Raw genomic sequence first — 19,861 nt, 5'->3', positions numbered from 1 at the left:
TAAATCAAAGATGACCTGCTGATGCAAAAACACGTTCTCAACACTGTTTATATCCAATTGTTCAAATAGTTACAATAAAATAGTACATGTGATTGTGCAATCAATTTGTTTTTCGGTTCTTGAAACCTGAATACTAACAACAAATCACCTTTCTTTGTACAATGTTAAAGTTTCTACAATCAAAACCACTTTCAGATAATCAAAGGTCCTTTCGAGGGAAACAGGCTCACTCCAGCCGGTCCAGTCAAAAAGTGCCCAGCAGCATATGAAGCCATATGCTGGTCTTTCTGAATGAAACATTAGGACACTAATGGCTCAGTCAAACACATCAAGGTGGTTTTCCCCCTTAAACGTTGTTCATCATAAGAGTTTCAAGCATTGTGGTCCCATTTACCATTTTTGTAGTCCCAACAATGAAGTCATATCCCATTCCTTCCTGCAAATGGCATGGGAGCATGGCTTAAGAATTTCTATCGCAACAAATTCGGAAGGCATACTTGAAGCAAATCCAACAGGCAAGCTATTTTTATTTTGACCAAGTTTAGAGAGAAGAGAAGGGGGGGGTAAAGGTGCAGCAGTATACCTGTGAACTAAGAAAACGAAGAGCAGCAATTTCCGCATAAGTTACTCCTCCAATGAAGATCACCAAAGCTAAGGACCGGCGTCCGTCAGCAACCCTGGTAACAGTTTATATTCTAACATTTCATTGTAGGCAAACATCCTCTTTTTGTCGGCAAAAAGGTTGTACACAATCAGTAAGATGCAAGCAATTCAGATTAACTTACCACGATAAAGGAAATTCTATGTCAAATTTCCTTTCTTTATTCATATATAAATTTATCAAACAGGTAATTTTTCCATTTTGTCATTTGCTTCCACTTCTTTTAATTTTACCCATTCACTCTGAGAATGGTACGATGATCAAACAGGAATTACATTTCAAGTTTCTTAGCCCATGATCACTGATTTTGGTCATCTACTGAATGGTATACCAACTCAAACTGCCTATATCAATTGACAAAATAATGAAAAATGAATTGGACTGCTTTGATCTATGGATATTGGACCATATCGTACACAATAGTACACATATCAATGGATATTGGACCATATCGTAGTGACCATCCCTAGTCAAAATAAAGTAGAGCCAATTTTGCTTAGTACACTTTTATAACAATATATAGTTTAACAATATAATAGTAACTAATAAAATCTACAATTTTTTAACAATTAAGCAAGCTCAAAATAGTCAAAATAATATACTTAACGAGCTTACAGGAGAGAAGAGTGAAGTGTAAAGAGTTACACAAGTTCTAAACCAACTTTAAAATGCTTGCAAAAAGTTTCGAAGTACCTGTCAAGATTAGATTGGAAAATGGGATTTGCGTCTAATGAACTGTAACTGGAAGCACCCTAATACACAAACAAATAAAAGCAAGATTTTCACAATTGCAAATATAAAATTTATCTACAATCTAAGCCAAATAGGAAATTTGCAAACATACCCTCTTTAGATCCACATGAGGTCCTGGTAACAGCTTCATTATTTCTTCAATAGAGCGCCTGCTTGACAACTTGGTTATAAGAAAAGGACTATGTATGACAAAGTACAAACTTTGGACCATCTTCATGTATGTAATAAGCACAATTAAAAAGAATATTTATCTACTACTCTAAGGTTTTATACATAGGTCTATTATCCAGACAGGTATGGTGTCAATATATTGGATGGAATGTTTGGGTATACCATACAGTATCATTGAATAAAAAATAAAAAATTACTTATGTATTAGTATCAAGTCATATGTTCCAATATAGGTACTTGGTTAGAAGACTAAATACTAGTTGGCATGTACCAGATATTCCATATTTAAAACCATGGTCATATTTTCAAATAAGACAATTTTTTTTCCATCTTTGCTGAAGGCACTTAACAACTCTATGAAGCACCACTCTGCTTTCCAGCTCAATATATTTAGTGGAAAATTCAAGAGTGTTCATCATCTAGTTATATTTAGTGGAAAATATTGGCTCCCACATGCTGGTAAATAGCCTTTTGAAGCCCCTCTTGTGTAGGCAAGTCAATTCACAAAAATTCACGAACTAGACAGGGTTGGCTAGGAGAGAACTGGTTAACCTACTAGTGAGTTAGGTTCAACCATTTGGAATGACTATATTGATCCTTGATATTTCACTCTATAAAGGGCCCATCCTACAAAAAACATGAAATCATCATGTCCTTTTTTCCTTCTCTAGCCAAGTCTTTTTTGGTCTTTGAAAACATTGTAGGGAAGTAAAACAATAGATCCTTCAACAGCTCAACAGAAAAGCAAAGATACCAAAAAGCAGGACAAATAAGAAATTTGTAGTAGTGATATCCACTAAATTAAACTGGAAATAAACATGGTTGAGAAAAAAAAAACCTACCATCCAGATCGAATCGCATGTTGTATGAGCCGAATGCTAAGAGGTGCATATCCAGAAAATATGTACGAGATATCATTGGGGCTGAAATGCAGTCAGGGATGCTAAAACACTCAGATACAAATGGTTAACATTTACTGGAAAGAATAAAAAGTCAAGTACTAAAAGCTGTGTGCAATACAATACTGATTTAACATGATAGTGTGCAGAAAAACCTGAAAGAGCATAACATATAGGAACATCAACAATTTATTCTGTATGAGAAGTTTCTGGATTGAGTTTACTACATCCAAGGACACAATCGACTAAAGTTTGCTTTAAGCATCTATACAATGAGACTTGTCTATGGATAATTCTCTCGGCAGTGTAAAATAAGATGAGAAAAATAATTCTCTCAGCAGCACATGATAATTAACTATCCATTGACACCATTGGTTTCATCAATGGAGAATAAAAACATTTGTTCTGTTCTAGAATTCTTGTGTCCCAATACATCCAAGGTAACACAAATAATAGAGCAAATGGAATTCCAAACATGTTTAGAAAACTCTGAATTACTATATTCTAATTTGGTGACAACTTACAAAGACAAAAGTAACAGATTGTGCTAAAGTAACTTGTTTTGTCACTCACACCCACCTCCCAAAAACCATTAAGAACAAACTTATAGATAAAATTCTTACCAGAATTGACAGATGGCACAAAAATACAATCTCTCAAGCAGGCAAGGTCATTCTCATCGATTCTGTCATCAACTCTATTCCCTTACACTCCTTAGCCAATTCTTGGCTTCCAAATAATATGATAGACCTCTTAATCATTGGCCCACCTTCATAAATATGAGTTTAACTTCTAGCTTCACCCTTGTATTTAACCTTAATCATGCTTGGAAACTTGATACTCTTACTTCCCTTTTCTGTACTGAACTTGTAAACCTCTTATCCCTCTATCCATATCACCATGCAGTCCTGTGATGACACTTAATCATTGGCCCACCTTCATAAATATGAGTTTAACTTCTAACTTCACCCTTGTATTTGACCTTAATCATGCTTGGAAACTTGATACTCTTACTTCCCTTTTCTTTAATGAACTTGTAAACCTCTTATCCTCTATCCATATCACCATGCAGTCCTGTGATGACACTTGGGTATGGACGCCTCACCCTTCCGGGTTGGCAACATCCAATAGTTTATACACTTTCTAAATCAAGGACATAGAGACCCAGGTAGAGAATGGCATGGCTGGAAGGTGATTTGGAGTGTCAATGTTTTTCCTAGAAATAAGTGTTTCCTTTGGAAACTCCTATGGAACAGACTACCTACCTCACTCTATCTATCTAATATCATACACTGTTACCCATCTCTGTGCCCAATTTGCCACATTGGTCCTGACTCTACTTCCCACAATTTTTTCTGTTACTTTGCTATTGAATATTGGAACCTCGCACAAATATGCTTTGGGATTACATTTTCAGCACCTTAATGAATGGCCCAACAGTATTGGTTGTATGAAGGAACCAATCTCAACAAATCCTCTTCTACTTTACTTTCGTTAATTTTGACTTCCCTTTGGCTGCTTTGAAAGAACAGAAATGACGCTCTATTTCGTTAATTTTGACTTCTCCTAGCACCATCCGGTGTAAAGTCCAAGCCCTTGTTTGTGTAGATATTTACACACCCAATCGCGCCTCAACTATTTGGTTCCCAAAAGGAACCTTCTCCTTGGGGCATACAAAACAACCAATTCCATTTCTCATAAGCTTGCCAACATAGCTAGAACTCATTGCTCCCCTAGATTTTGCGATGCAAACTTCAATTTTTTGTTTACTACTGATGTACCAAACAACACAATAATGACACTTTTTTCTTTTCTAAAAAAAAAACTTGTTAATGATTACTACCTGAATTAATTTTGTGTGAACAATTAGAGAGCTTTTATTATTTGTAAGGACATTGCATCTCATAAATCTTTCTACTGCATCCAAATATATGTTAGTATTACATCTGAATTTTGTGCAGTTTGAAAATGGATATAACATTGATAGAGCAAATCTCCTAAAATTGTCACTAGAGCTTTGTATTTTCCAGCACAAACAAGTAGATATGCAATACCATAATATACCATAATAACTGGTGCTTCTAATAGCAAAATTCATGAATGACAATTGATAAACTGTTACGGCACATGGACAGAGCAGGCATTAATAGTTGCAAGCAAAAGGAAGCTTAGAGCAACAACAGTAAAATGTAGGTATTTTAATTTTTAAAGATATTCACACAGGGATACTTCTTTCCCTAATAGACTATATACTATATAAAAAAGATTAATGCTGAATTTAATGTCCAATACAGATCAACAGATGGTAATCACGGAAAATAATGGTATAATGGTTCTAGATTTAGTCTGTTATCGACCAATTAATCTTTAGAAGATAACAAAATAATGTATAGAAGAAACAATGACAATTTGATGAGTACAGGATCAATTAACAAAATAAAGATACTGTTCCGAGGAATTGCTACATCAGTGTAATTGACAATCCTTGGTGCCACATGCAAGATTAATTATATTTAGTTTGAAAGTATTAACTAACACCTACTATCATCCCTTTTAAATCAGGTAGCAATGTTGCATTCGAGATCAGAACTCAATTATAAAAAGTCATATAAGAGGTAGAAAATATGAGAGGCACATGCCAAAAGTATAGTCAATCGGACAAGAAACAGCATGATTAAAAAGCATAAGATAAACGAGTTTAGTCAATATAAAATAATCACCAACAATATGAAAACAATTGTGAATACATAGATATACTTGGCCGTTTCAGTGTCCTCAACAATAAGTTGCAAAGCTCGAGCAATAGTAAGCCAGTTGCTTTTAGATTCCTACACAGCAGGTCAAATGCATATGAGAAAATAATGGAGAAAACTAACCCAAAAGAAAAGAGAACGTGATAAAAACTAAAAAGAGAGAGAGACTGTCCATATAACAAATAATAGAGGCATAATGAATAGATCAAACATAACAAAATACCTCAAATTCTAATTTTATGGTACCTACCTGTTTCTTAAAGAGGCCTGCCTTTTCCAGATTATACAATGTGGGCATATGCTCAAATCCATAGCTATGGAGTATCTCTCTCCTAATTGAGAAAACAGAGACATCTTATTATTGAATATCATAATGTCACAGTAACTAAATAATGATTATGACAGAAAAATGAATCTAATATGGTCTCCACCACAAATGTCAAATATTGAACAGTAATATAATTCTTTATAAATAGACAGTTGCACAATAAGCAAAAAGTGTGCCACTAATGACATCATCGCACTAATGACACTAAACATTGGCAAGACAATCACATGTTTGAACATCGAGGACAATATAGCATCATAAATAGTTCAAGAGACTTAACAAAACTATGCATTGTACTTTATAAAACAACAATGATAATGAAGAGTGAATGCCCAAAGGCTTCAATTGCTGAACATATCAGCCATGCTTACTTGGAAGAAACTCAATATTTTCTTAAATGCCAAAAAATGTAAAACTATAATAGTATCATCCAAAAAATAAAAATAAACTGATATGTTAATGATGAAGTATTACCTCAAATAATCAAAGTTCTTTTTAGGAAGACCAGAGTTAGTAATGGAAAATAACACCAGCAACCGTAGCACATTGACAAGTGGTTCCTGTTTGTGGATCATCTCCTCAATGTACTCAAAACATCTGTCATTTGGATACACTAGCTAATAAGATTAAACAATATAAAAGAAATTAATATTAAGAAAAAGATCAACTTTTTGCTTTTTATTAATTCTAGGAACTCGGTTTCATGAACATGAAGCATCTTGAGTTATAAAGGGACTAAAAAATGAGTACCAACATAGCAATTCCTACTCATAGAACAGAGACTACAGAAGTTTTTTCTCTAAGAAAAAGTCACCAGCTGCCTCTATCCACTAAAATATTAGAACAGATAATAACTGAAAAAGAGAAGTTAGATGAATTAGCTTACGCTTCAAAATTCTGAAGCTCAAGAATTGTTTGTTCTATGTCTAGTCGAGCATGGAATGATGGTTTGCAAGTAAAAGATTGCAAATGATGGGCGAGATTTACATGCCTCTGGAGAAAAAATCAGCTGTAAGTTCATGTAGAAGTTTGAATTAGAGGAAAGAGAAAAGACATTGGAACTTACAGCTATTTCTGGTACTGAATACAACTTTTTAGCAAAATCCCTCAGCTTAGATACAGATTGAGACTGTTATATACACAAGCAACCATAAAATAAGTAACATAATACAGAAATAATGTTCATTCAAATCACATGGAGCTTAATACTGCTACATCTATATGTCAAACTCAACAGCATGACAACAAGATAAGAAGTTATGCACTGAAAAGCAAGAAGGAAAATTTAAAAAAATAATCTACTGCTAACTAACTCTGGATCCATTAGCAGGCCAAAAGATAGGGTAAAACATCACTAGAAAAAACATATACATGTGAAATTTGAATAGAGTGTAACTCACACAACATCAGAAGAATTTAATAATAGAAACTTCACATGTACAGGGATCTCTGATTGTTTAGTGGGCTTCTGTCATTCCCATTAGTTTATTCAGTGTTGTAACACAGTTGGAGTGTGAATCAGAACCCATGTTTAAAAGAAACTGAAATAATTGCCTATACACCATCTCTTTTCCATGACTTACCACAGAATCAGCTCAAGCAGGGCAAACAACCTTGAAGGTATATATGGAAAAGACAAAGCAAAAGCACAATAATTTATATGGTATCAAGAAAAAGAGGAACAAGTTCCAAGTCAGCTCGTGAAATCTGAAGATGCTTAATATTCTAAAGAAAATTAAAAAAGAGCATAATACTGTGGGTATGAAACTAGTAAGTCCAATGTCCAGAAAAATAAGCAGTATGGTCATATCATGCTAAGACTCAATGAAAAAGGCATGAAAAACACATGTATATGGATCTATCAACCACAAAAAAAGACATTACAAAAATCCAAGTCTTATACAAGCTACGAAAGGCAATAATGATTACGTTGCAACTAAACTGTTTTACAACTACAAAAAACATTTTTTTTTCATTTCTTTCCCCTTAATCCTTTTTTCCCTTCTATTATTGTAAGTTACTTGACAATACTGATTATGTTTATGTTGCAAAGATAAGAATATTGAGATGGTTGTGTAGAGTTACCAGGAAATATTTTTATTTGTGAAAAATCAAGAATCGCTTCGATAAAGGATATGATGAGAGAATCATTTAAGATGGTATGGACATATGCCTAGGAGACCTCCGGACGTGGTAGTCAGAAGAGGTGAAATAATTAATGCTAGTGGTATGAGGAGAGGTAGAGAATAACCTAAAAATACCTTAATATAAACTATAAATAAATATTTAAGTACCAGAAACTTAACTAAACATATAACATTTTACACATTCCAATGGTGGCAAAAGATTCATATAGCCAACCCCGAATAGTTGGGATTTACGGTTTTGTTGTTGTTCTATTACTGTAACTCTGTAAGTTAGAACAACATCAAAAATGTAAACCCAATTACAACAACCATGGCTGTTGTGAAGATGATCAATAAAACGAAAGATGGCAAAAGAGTTGGAGACAATCACAAGAAGAAACGGACAAAGATTAAATACTGTGAAGGTAGAATGGCAAATGAAATAAATATCTCAAACAATGAAACATTAATCTAGCTGTGGGTTACCTTTGAAATAAATACCAAAGATTTAACCTAGCATACAATGAGGGCAACCTTTGTCTAACTATCATATTTTCATTCTTTAATTTATATGGATCACTTTTTTTCCCCCTTGATGAATTGGATTTTCTCATGATATTTAAAGATATTTACTCATTAATATGAGATGAAACTATAAAAAATATGGATGATAACAGAGATTTTACAAGAAAAAGAAATTAACAATTGAAATAATTTGCTGGGATGACAGTAAGCAAAAGCATTAATAATGCAACATGGCTACCAAGATTATTACTGAGAACTCTCAACAAAAGTTGGTGCCTATTTAGCCATATCTAGCGGATAATTTTTTAAAGAATGTTAAGTTAATGCATATGTTTTGACTTCTTTTAAAACATTCAATCATACGTTTTTAAGGAGTGCTTAAGGAACAGCCCAACAGAAACAAGGAACTACAACATAAAACGTCAGTTTACTTTCTTAATGAATACTCAATTCAAACATTAACAACAATAAATACTTAATTGCACAAATCTGCAAATAGACATAAACAATATGAAATTCTAATGAGACGTTGAAGTGGTGAGATACACTAGGCTGCTCTGTTTTAACATCAACATCAAATAATAACAGAAACTACTTCCCCAGTGGAAATCAATAGAAGCATAGAGTTCTGTTATAGTCCTTACAGTAGATTTTACTTCTGCATAGTCTTGTTGGATTGAAGTTGCCTTTTGGCGCAGAACCTGCAATTATTAGTCCAAATCAGTAACATTGGAAAAACAACAAATAGTACATATTTGATGATATAAGTTTACTAGCAGATTGAATATTGAAAATGGAGAATAACAATGAATGAAACTGAACAACCTGAACCACAACTTCATAGTTCATATCCCGGATTTCCTTGTACAACTTGTCACTGAAACAAAAGAAACATAAAGAAAATGTAAATGCAGAGCTATTCTGGGTACCATTACAATATGTAAACCTCTTGCACTGGTTCATCTCTGTATCCAGTTGTTCAAAGTAAAGTCAGATAAGCAAACTTAGGTTACTAAAACCTAGTTTTACTTCAATTAGGGTAACAAGAGAATGGCAGTATCTAAATGTCCATATGCATATGTTAAACTACAAAATTGTACAAAAATGTTAAACTAGAATTACCAAGCACTTCTCATGGTAGGTAGCAAACAAAGATTTGTGCCAACCATTTGGCACAGAATTCAACTGAATCACATCGGATCTGATTCAACAATATTCTCTTGTGAAGTAAAATATAGAAGAATTCAACTTGAAAATGTATGAAAACAAGTTCTATGCACAAGAAATGCATGTAAAAGAAAGCAGGGAAAGTTTTATGTTAATTCTTAATGATACTTGAAGAATTGTTTCATAATTTTCTCAAGTTTAAAGGTGTCTCCTCTCTATTTGATATGTTCTTTGGAAATGCCCAGCCTTTGGTAGGGGAAGTTTTTGTGGTTGGCACTTAAGGATAGACAAAATTCATTCAACACATATCATTTTTAAGGAATCAATGGAGAGAAAATGCTTCTTACAACTATTACAATTGCTAGGATCGGTGATTTAAATAGGCGCTCGCCTAAGCGCTCGAGCGAGGCGAGGTGAGGCTCGAGCACCTCGTGTGTGCACCAGGCAACGCGCTTCAATGAGGTGCCACTTGGGAGCTCACCCAAATGCAAGCGCTAAGCGCTTTGGGAAAGCGCCCGATTCAATTAGGCGAACCGAACCAGTTTTAGGCTAGTTCGGTTCATATTTTCTTACCTCAAAAGCCATGCTTCATGCACGCATGACCCCAAGGAACCCTAGTGCTACTTCTGCCTTTGCCGCCGACGCTTTCTACAGCTGCCTTAAACGCAAACACAGCAGATCGAACCTTCCTCTATTGTCGACGAACAAGTCTGACAGCCCTCGTAGCTTCCTTCCACTATCGAGGGAGAGGACCGTAGGCTCCTCCACCACCGACGGACGCCTCTGAAGCTTCCGTCGCTGCCGCCGCTGCTATCAGCAGCTTCCGCCGTTGTCGTTGCTATTGTCCGCAGATTTCGTCATTGTCACTGCTACTGTACACAGCTTCCCTCGTTGTCGCTGCTGCTGTCCACAGCTTCCACCACTGCCGTTATTGTCGTTCGCAGCGCTACTGCAACTATCTTAAACTAATCATCCGTCACTGCTGCTATCTCCCTCTGTTACTATTAACATTTTTTCTCCCCCCTCTAACTTTAAGTAATATACTGTTAACAGTATATTTTAAATTTAATATCATATTTTAATTTAAATAATTATATTTTTAATTATATTATTTATTTTTTATATTTGAATATTTCAGAGAATATTTTTTCTCCCCCTCTAACTTAAGTAATATATTGTTAACAGTATATTTTTTATTTAATATTATATTTTTTATTTAAATAATTATATTTTTAATTATATTATATAATTTTTATATTTTAATATTTCAGAGTACCTCGTTTCGCTCAGGCATTTTGGGACCTTGGCGCCTAGAGCTTTTTAAATCATTGACTAGAACGTATCTGCTAGTTATGTCCTTCTCATTTGCCCTTATGTAGCCAAGTATAGGATACAATGGGAGACTAAAAATGCACGTGAGAGCACATTTGAAATGTGCATTGAGGGTCCAATGCACAGTTCAAATGTGAATTGATGTTTGGTATTTTTTTTTTTCAAATCATATTTGACTTTGACATTGCATTGCAGATGTTAAAACGTTGATGTTGCACCATGGTAGCATTAGCATTTCAGCATTTGCGAGATGCTAATGTAAATTTTTAATTTTTCAAACTACTCTATGATATTATCTAAAATCACAAAGATTGCGAACATGATTTAGTGAGAAACCAACATGACATATGTTTTCTATAAGTTAAAATTTTATTTATTTATTTTCAAATGTTATTCTACATTCAATTATATGATTATATTTTTTATTTATTATATATTTGGGCCATACAAAATCTTTTTGCAAGATTACATACATTCATTTATTTTTTTATTTATTTACTTATTAATTTAAATATAAAAAAAAATTGAATAAATATTAAAATATTTGTCATATGATACTCAATGGACTTTTGAAATATAATTTTACCAAATAATACTTACATCAATGCATATTTAAAATGTAATTTTCATCTATTGTTTATTAAGCACTAAAAGCATTCCACAATTGTACATTCACTCATATCTCTTTCTCCAAATGCACATTAAAAATATAAATATATTTCCAAATGCATCCTAAGTTTGAGATATACTAAAATTAACCACATCCTGAAGACCTAGAGAATCACAGGGTTAAGAGTAGATAGAGTTATTAATGGGATTGTCTCTTTATCTTCAATTGTTTAAAGATTTGGACAGCAAGGAATAAGTGTTTGCTTATGTGACAAGTGATTTGCAATTCTATCAGATGCCTTATGGTGGAGAATTAACCCCTAGCAAGGGAAAAAAATAGAATTTTGATAACCGTTGTGTGCTCCTAAAGGCTTCTAATATTCAGGTGCCTAGTTTATATCTATGTTGTTATTTGGAGATTTTTGCATTGAGAACTTTTCTCTTATGAGATGTTTGGGAGGCCTTTGTTCTAGATTCTCTCTCTCCCTCCTTTTGTACTCCCTATTTCATGATCCCAATGAACTTTCTAAAAAACTAAATGACAGCAAAAAATCCATGTAGTTGACTCCAAATAGTTGTGATATTAGCTTATTGTTGTTGTTGTAATGAAATAAGTTGACAGGCTTAAACTATCTTTGCCTCAAGTAAATTTCATGCCAAACAACCCGCTATACTTCATAATAGAGGAATAGGAATTGGTCTAATGTGCACTTTTAATTTTTTTTTCCATCTGTTTACATTTTCTAACCAAAATATTAAAGTTAACCAATAAAATAATGAAGTACCTCGAGTTCAGGGGAACCTTAATCTTCTTTCCATCTTGTTGGCCCATTACAGTACCATCAACCTCCACAGACCCATTATTAATTTGCAAGATCTGCATGTTAGTAAAATTTCCATAAAATAAAGTTAGTACTAGGTAATGTTGGATGCACAAAAGTTAAATTATGCAGTGAAATTAATAGAGAATGTCTGATCACATAATATCCTAGAAAATGAAGATCGATGGAAGTAATCATTATTTAAACAAAAATGAGTCAAACAATTATACTTTGTAATAGAAATTTACGTATAACTCATAAAACCAGCAAAACTATAATGTATACGTCATCATCCATGTAGGTGGCATGATCCTAACCACCATTGAGATATTTTTGTAATACCTGTAATACTGCAGTTTAGCCCATATCAAAAGTGAGTAAGCTCTTAAATTGACTTATTAAATCTGATTTAATGGTGTACTGCTACTATTCCAGACTTTATGCATTTTGAACTAGTTGTCCAGCCCCAACAAAGTTAATAGCAGAGTTAATGGCTCAATTATCCCATCGGACTAAGTTGTGACAATTTTTTCACCATGTACAAGTACAAATAAAAATATTCATGAAGATCAGTGTACACATGAAGAGGAACATTTTCTGTGCATATAAAGATGATGGTGGGTAGGATTAAATTCACACTACTGTGAAAGTAATTGAACTTGAGATATGAGTTTTACTGGTCTAGTTACAATTGACCCAAAAAGTTAACTGAGATATAGATTTTCCACTTACTAGAGACACAATTACTATGTGTGTGTGTATATGTGTGTGTGTGTATACATTATATATATGTATACATATATATGTATACATATATATATATACATGTACATACATACATCATATATATAGATATATGTATACATATATATATATATATATATGTATACATGTATACATATATATATGTATACATATATACATATATACATGTATACATACATACATATATACATGTATACATACATATATGTATACATATATACATACATATATGTATACATATATACATATATACATACATATATATATATATATGTATACATGTATACATATATATGTATACATATATACATATATACATGTATACATACATATATATATACATGTATACATACATATATATATATATAATATATATATATATATATACATATATACACACATATATATATATACACACACATATATATCTATATATATGTATGTGTATATGTGTATATGTATATATGTACACATACACATATATGTATATAAATATATATGTGCATATATATGTATGTATGTATGACAGTATGAATGTATACATCGTGTGACAAATTAGGCCCTGAGCTGAAATTTTGGTATCATAAATATTTCATATAGGTGTATATATCAAAAAATAAGAAGAATTAAACTACAAAGATGTGAAGCATGTGAAGATAAAAAATTGCAGCTCTAGTTGCATCATATCTATTTTTAGCCATTGAAGAAATTGGAAAGAAAGATATTCATTCATTATGCCGAAAATGTGTCAAACAATGTTCCTGGACAAATTCTTTCATGGATTGCCCCAAAATACAATAAGAGGCATTAATGTACATGGTTTGATTCTACCAAGATTTTGAAACTAGACAACAACATCAATAATTAGGACGAGGCAAAATACTATGACATGTCAAGAGAATGTAAACATGCTATGGTCTAGCATCATGCATAAAGCCTATGCCAAAATGGGGTCAGCACATGCCATACCAGCATGCTGCATGCCACTAAATAAAAATACCTTGATTTCCATTCTTCTTCCCATTTTTCTATTTCATATACTAATAGAAGTACTCCATGAATACAAAGTCATTTAGAACCAAAAGAATATTGTTCTGAGAATATTTTTATTTATATATGGTTTTACTGTTGTCCAAAGGCATCTGCAGATATATTAACAACAAAATAATAATTAGACCAATAGAGTTGTTGATTTGTATCTCCAGCTCAGTGGAGTTCCAAATCTTCTTAGACTGACCTCATCTAGCAGTCCTTCATATGTAAGCTGAAAGCACATAGGTGTCACCATATCAACCTGCAGTACAAATGAAATCAGAAAAACTATACAGAGATTTCTAAAGAAATCATCAAGCCTTACAAAAACTTAGAGAAAGCAATACATACTGTAGTAACTGCACAGAAAATTTTAGTTTTGAACAGTAACTTGGAAAGAAATCTCAAAAACAGAAGACTGACAAACATGACTGTATAACAAGATTAAAGAAATCCTCAAGGGTAGCAGATTACATAAGGCAGAGTTAGCAATGGCTGTTGGACTATAAATTAAAAAAGAAAAAAGCAACACGGAAAGATAATTTTGGCCTATCAAACAAATTAGTGAACACTTTTCAATCATCAACATAGTGTTGTAGACAAATCAGTAATCCAAATTGTGAAAGAAAAGTACCTCACGATCCAGCAAAATAAGTGTGTTTATCTCAGGAATTCCCATCTGAAGCACCATAATAAAATTATTGCCATCAATTATAACACATTGGAAAGATAATTTTGGCAAAAGACACTGGACACATGATATATAATTACATCAGCTGCGTTAACAGGCTCTTCCACTTGCAAGCTATTTAAAATGTCAGCAACCTTTGTTGCTGCCTTCCCTTTAGCCCTCACATTTGGTACTATCCCAAAGGAAAACTGAAATGTAATTGCAAGACTTGATAAAATTAGGCAAGATGCAACTAAAGCAAATTAAAATGACAATACTGATGCAAACATGTTTCAAGAAAAATAAGAGTACGATGCACAACAATGGAGAGAGTTCTTTTCCTCAAATGATCAAAGAACTGTCATATTCAGGAAGTCAACAGCTAGTGCTGGCACAGCAGTGATTTCCTTAATGTGTGACTAGAGAAAATCTAAAACTATACTAGCAACAACATAATTGGTAGTTACTAAAAGCGATGAAAAAAATCAGAAGTTTGATAGTATCCTTTTCCACTACATTAGAAAAGAGTTTCTGACAATAAAATATGACAGAAAAGGAAGATAAACTAATATGAACCATAATCATACAGAGAAAAAGGATGCTCTTTCAAAGTAATGTGTAAAGGATTAAGAATCCATAATTCTAGTATGTCTTCTAAGGTGTCTAGTGAAACTCATTTTGCAGCACTTGCATTGAAGTCAAATGAATATCACCATAAGATATTACCAGAACTTTTATCCACACTATGAATTATGCAATGAGAAGAAGGGAAGAAGTCTTAAGAAGTTCACAAGTACCCATGGTGACCTGAGAGCTAACAGTGTTCCCAGAATGAAAGAAACTATATATATATATATATATATATATATATATATATGTATATATATCTCACGCCCCCTTCCCCTGAGCCTAAGGGGTGTGGGGCACACCATCGCTCGCCCGTGCAGACAGCCCACCTGTCTTCCATTGTCGTCAGTACTTCCCCTCGTCTTCTTTTCCCCATCCTTCTCCACTCTGTTGGTACTTCAGCATGTACCAGCATACCGTGTTGGTACACCCATACGAACTGGATCCATAATGGTTTAACCAGAGACCAGTCACGTCCAATATCAGAGACCTAGAAGTTAGAACCATGGTTGGAATACCTGGTACATTCTAGAAAAGGAATGGTATTCCTGCATTCTGTCTTATGCAAGTAACAAGAATATGATGGATTGACAAATAATAAAAGATGTATGTAGCTCTCAAAAAGTTCTCAGAACCGAATGATAAAAGGATCCATGCAGCTAACTTCAGCTAATTTGAATATCAAAGCCAGAAGATAATTTTGGACATTTAAAAAAAAAAAATAAAGGAAGCATATCATTTTTCCTCACCAACTGTTCAAGACATGTGGCAAAGGAAATAGATCTGAACAAACCCAATAAAATGAACATAAATTTCTAAGAAGCTAGAACAAAAGTAAAGCAGACTACATTCAATAAGTAACAGATACGGTAGACGGCAAAAGCATCCATACATATTTTTAGTGTACGGCAACAACATACCTCCAGCTTATGAATAGCTTTTGCAATATGCCAAACCGAACTTGTGTCGCCATCAACATAGCACTCCTACAATATCCACAACAAAACGTGAAAAGTGTTTTGGGACCTAAAATGATGGAACTTATCAAGTATACTTATCTTGTATACCTTGTATGCAAGATCAAGTTCAAAAGATAGAACATCCTCATCCAATGGCAACAAGTAAAAAGGGTATTCTCCAATAGTCAATATATGATGAACCTTTTCCTCTTCAAAGATCTGCAAGAGCATATATCAATATTTTTAAGCAATTACAATTTCTCAATTAACAAACTTTTACAGATAGACTATCAAAATTTTCAAATAATTAGAAATTGCAATTTTAAATGCAATTTCATTCCAAAAAAGCAATGCTGGAAAGTAAGAATAACCAAAATGGAGATGATAAATGAAAAAGGTCGGAATGAAATTTTCTTCATAAAGAGACATAAATCCGGTTAAAGGAGATATGAGAGGACAAAAATTGGCAACAAAAAAAATCTTTAATAAATTTAACAGAAGATGACGATGACACAGAAAAATAATAATAAGAATCTAGTAACTTCTGGTCTTCGATTGGAATTGGATTCATAACAAAGCCAAGCTCCAAAAAAATTTTGTTATTGTTCATTAACATACACTTGGCAATTGGCTACCAATAAACAATGAATTGCCTTAAACAATGATTGACTTTACTCAATGCATTAGGATGGCACGAAGGTTTCAAATAAGTGGTTTGATATCGGCTTCCACATGTTGGACCCATCAACTTCGTTTGACCTAAACCACTGGTCAAAATACTTAAGCTGAAGTTAAAAATAGTATACCAATCAAAGTTGGCATGGTGTTACAATCGTCCCCACTCAAGGACTTGACACCCTCGTTAAGGCCTAGAAGAGCCCAAATCAAATTCTAATATGGTACATGTAAGGCATAGCCCAATGATGACTCCACACCATGAAGAGTCCTCTAACCCCATCCATGGGTAACCCTTTCTTACTCGAGCCTCCTCACTAAGATCAAATACTAGGACGGCTCTGATATCAAATGTCATGACCCGAGCCTGATAGGCTAATTTATCCATCAACTTCGTTTAACCTAAACAATTGGTCAAAAAGCTTAAGCTGAAGTTGGCAATAGTACACTCATCAGACCTTTATAAGTCAATATTAGACTTGTCCATTTCCGAAATAGGACTAATCGGGCAGTACCAGTATACTGAATTTGTGACAATTTGCTTAAAAGTTAAAGTTACGTCGAACAAAAATAATATTAAACAATTTATTTTCCAAATAAAGTACAGAATATTCAAGAAGCAATTATTTTCTTGAGGACTGTAGCGCTTCGATTAATCAAATTGAAGCTGTAAAAGCCAATTAATATCCAATAAGAAAATTGATATTAACAAAAACATACTCCCCATATAATAAAGAAGGATAAAAGTAATGATGTGTGTATTCAATAGATAAAGATTTTGGCAGCCACAGTAGCAGATACCTCTAGAAAAAGGCAAAAAAGCCTCGAAAGCAGAGGTTTTGAAATACTGCATAAACCAGTTTTGTGTAAATCTATAACATCAAAAGGCTTGGGTATCGAATTTAGAAATTTCACTATCATGGTAACAACTAGACCCTTAACAAGATGCAGCAATGGAAAGAAAATTAGGAAGGCAATGGTTTGAGGAAGAGATGCTAAAAGTTGTAAAAACACAACAAGAAAGATGATTGCTTCAAACAAGCCAGTTATTTCTTCGGTGTAAGTATGGCAGCAGAAAAAGAGTTAAAAGTTGTTGATATAATCAACAAGTAAAATGACAAGACATGTACAAGTAAACTTGGTAGCGATTTGAGCATGACCAAAAAAAAAAGAAAGAAGAAAATAACAGCTGTCTTTAGGTTTACAACAATGATGATAACTCAATTGCCAAAGTTCAGTAACGATCCTGAGAAATTTTATGAACTCCCATATCAGCTTTACTTGGAAACAAGCATCAGAATTTCTCCTTTAACCCATCCATGCTTCAACAGATATGTATATATGAACATGATCTTTGGTATAATTACTGTATATTATAAGAATAATAATGATAATAATAATAAAATAAAAGAATATGTGCATCAATAGAACTACAACTATGTGTTCGGACAAATATCTATGAATATAAGAAGCCCAATGTGTCAGAAATCAATTATCTATAATTTTTCACCTTCTCACAGACAACTGTCCGACGTGGAACAAAATAAACAAAATATTCCCTCTGGACTCCTTTGGAAAGATCGTACTGAATGTTGGATGAGATAAACTTCATTAAATTGATCTGCGGTCGCACAAGATACAGAATCTTGGAGCATTCGGTTTGAACAGGCTCTGCAGAGAGATGTCGCAATTCAGCATCATTTTCCTGATGCATCACCATAACCCTCATCATATAGCACGCGAGATCATAAAGAAGAAGTACTAAAGAAGAAAAGGAAAACGGAGGCGCAGTGAAACAGACTACCAAGAATCAAAAGACACCAAGAATCAAGAAACCGCTTACCCTGAGAAGCGACGTCTGGATCAAAAGCGAAAGTGATCCACCAATCTTCGGATCGATGACGAGACATTTCTTCCCTCGAATCTACAGAGAAAGAAACCTAATCGTCAAGAAGAGGAAAGGAAACAAGAACTCGAAATCGGGCCGGCTGGGTTCGAGGATCGCACATTCTTGAGAATGTTGAGAAGATCCTTCTGCGATTGCTCCCTGGTACAAACATCAAGAATATCAATTAGCAAGACACAAGAACGGAAAACCGAGGAGTTCGATGATGAATCAACGAGGTTGATGCCTGAGGGAAGCAAGATTGACAGGGGCGTTGTCGAGATTGGGGATCTGCGCCATGAAGCGAGGTCGATCTCGCCGGGCTTCCTGAATCGTGGCGGAGAACCTTCTTCTCCGCTATCGTTGCCGTCGGACCTTTCCCACCGGTCGGTCAGTTAGGGGCCGTCGCTAGAAATGGACGGAAAACGATCGGGCCAGGGATTTAAACGAGTCCCAACTCCTGCTCGACTTCCATCAACAGGTTCGAGACTAGGCCTCACCCGGCCCATTCCGGTCCCTATCGACCCGGTCCGGCTCGGCTTAGTTCGATGCTAGTGTTTCGATTTCTGTTCTCAAGGATATATGACATTGGTAGAAGTGTCTTGCACCAAATCAAACGAAGAGATTTTGACGACGATCCAATGAGTCTCATGATCATAGGGAAGATATCGATTGATCAATCATCGTTTGCATACGATGCCTAAGAAAAAATAAGGAGATAAAAATTATCCCTGACTAATTTAACTATATAGACATAGTTCAAAACAAACACTCGTGTGGATAAAAGATAAGGATAGATTGTTAGAAACGATTAAGGATCGTATTTCGAATATTCAATCCTTCTATGATTATGTATAAAATCTTACTCTTAATATAATTATCAAGAAGATTATTTTTTTATCATACTCATCCTCCTCGAGTTGCTAATTTAGATGTTGAAAAGATAGAATTAAAAAAATTATTTTAACCTCGATCTTCATGTAGATGACATAGCGAAAGCTTTGTATTTTTATCTCAATCACATTCTAGACATACCTATATACACAGAGTCAAAACTAAGTTGATTGATCGAGATATTAATGATATCTTATTGTAACCCTAAT

General features: G+C 33.9%; 1 protein-coding gene across 1 annotated transcript; it reads right to left on the bottom strand.

Annotated features, from left to right (window-relative positions):
• Window positions 1-22: 22 nt before the first annotated feature.
• LOC135619214 (vacuolar protein-sorting-associated protein 33 homolog) lies at window positions 23-19,173 on the bottom strand. Its single transcript, XM_065121015.1, has 22 exons — window positions 19,006-19,173; window positions 18,881-18,920; window positions 18,717-18,797; window positions 18,384-18,578; window positions 16,307-16,417; window positions 16,160-16,225; window positions 14,714-14,821; window positions 14,577-14,621; window positions 14,148-14,204; window positions 12,110-12,201; window positions 9,042-9,093; window positions 8,861-8,917; window positions 6,632-6,694; window positions 6,452-6,558; window positions 6,040-6,162; window positions 5,488-5,569; window positions 5,242-5,312; window positions 2,428-2,508; window positions 1,506-1,563; window positions 1,355-1,413; window positions 584-677; window positions 23-436 (listed from the first exon to the last, which is right to left on the bottom strand). The coding sequence occupies exons 1-22, from the start codon at window positions 19,056-19,058 to the stop codon at window positions 347-349; spliced, it is 1,785 nt and encodes a 594-aa protein (XP_064977087.1). The 5' UTR covers window positions 19,059-19,173; the 3' UTR covers window positions 23-346.
• Between the last annotated feature and the right edge of the window lie 688 nt (window positions 19,174-19,861).

This window comes from Musa acuminata, chromosome BXJ2-8, assembly GCF_036884655.1.
Source record: "Musa acuminata AAA Group cultivar baxijiao chromosome BXJ2-8, Cavendish_Baxijiao_AAA, whole genome shotgun sequence".
NCBI lineage: Eukaryota > Viridiplantae > Streptophyta > Magnoliopsida > Zingiberales > Musaceae > Musa > Musa acuminata.
This window is presented reverse-complemented; position numbering and strand designations above follow the sequence as displayed.

Excerpts from the sequence above, each read along its gene's own strand:
- LOC135619214 (XM_065121015.1), bottom strand. The coding sequence starts at position 19,058 with ATGGCGCAGATCCCCAATCTCGACAACGCCCCTGTCAATCTTGCTTCC. Across the intron at positions 18,579-18,716 it reads TCCAGACGTCGCTTCTCAGG|GAAAATGATGCTGAATTGCG; the intron begins GTAAGCGGTTTC and ends GTGATGCATCAG. Across the intron at positions 16,418-18,383 it reads GGACAGTTGTCTGTGAGAAG|ATCTTTGAAGAGGAAAAGGT; the intron begins GTGAAAAATTAT and ends ATGCTCTTGCAG.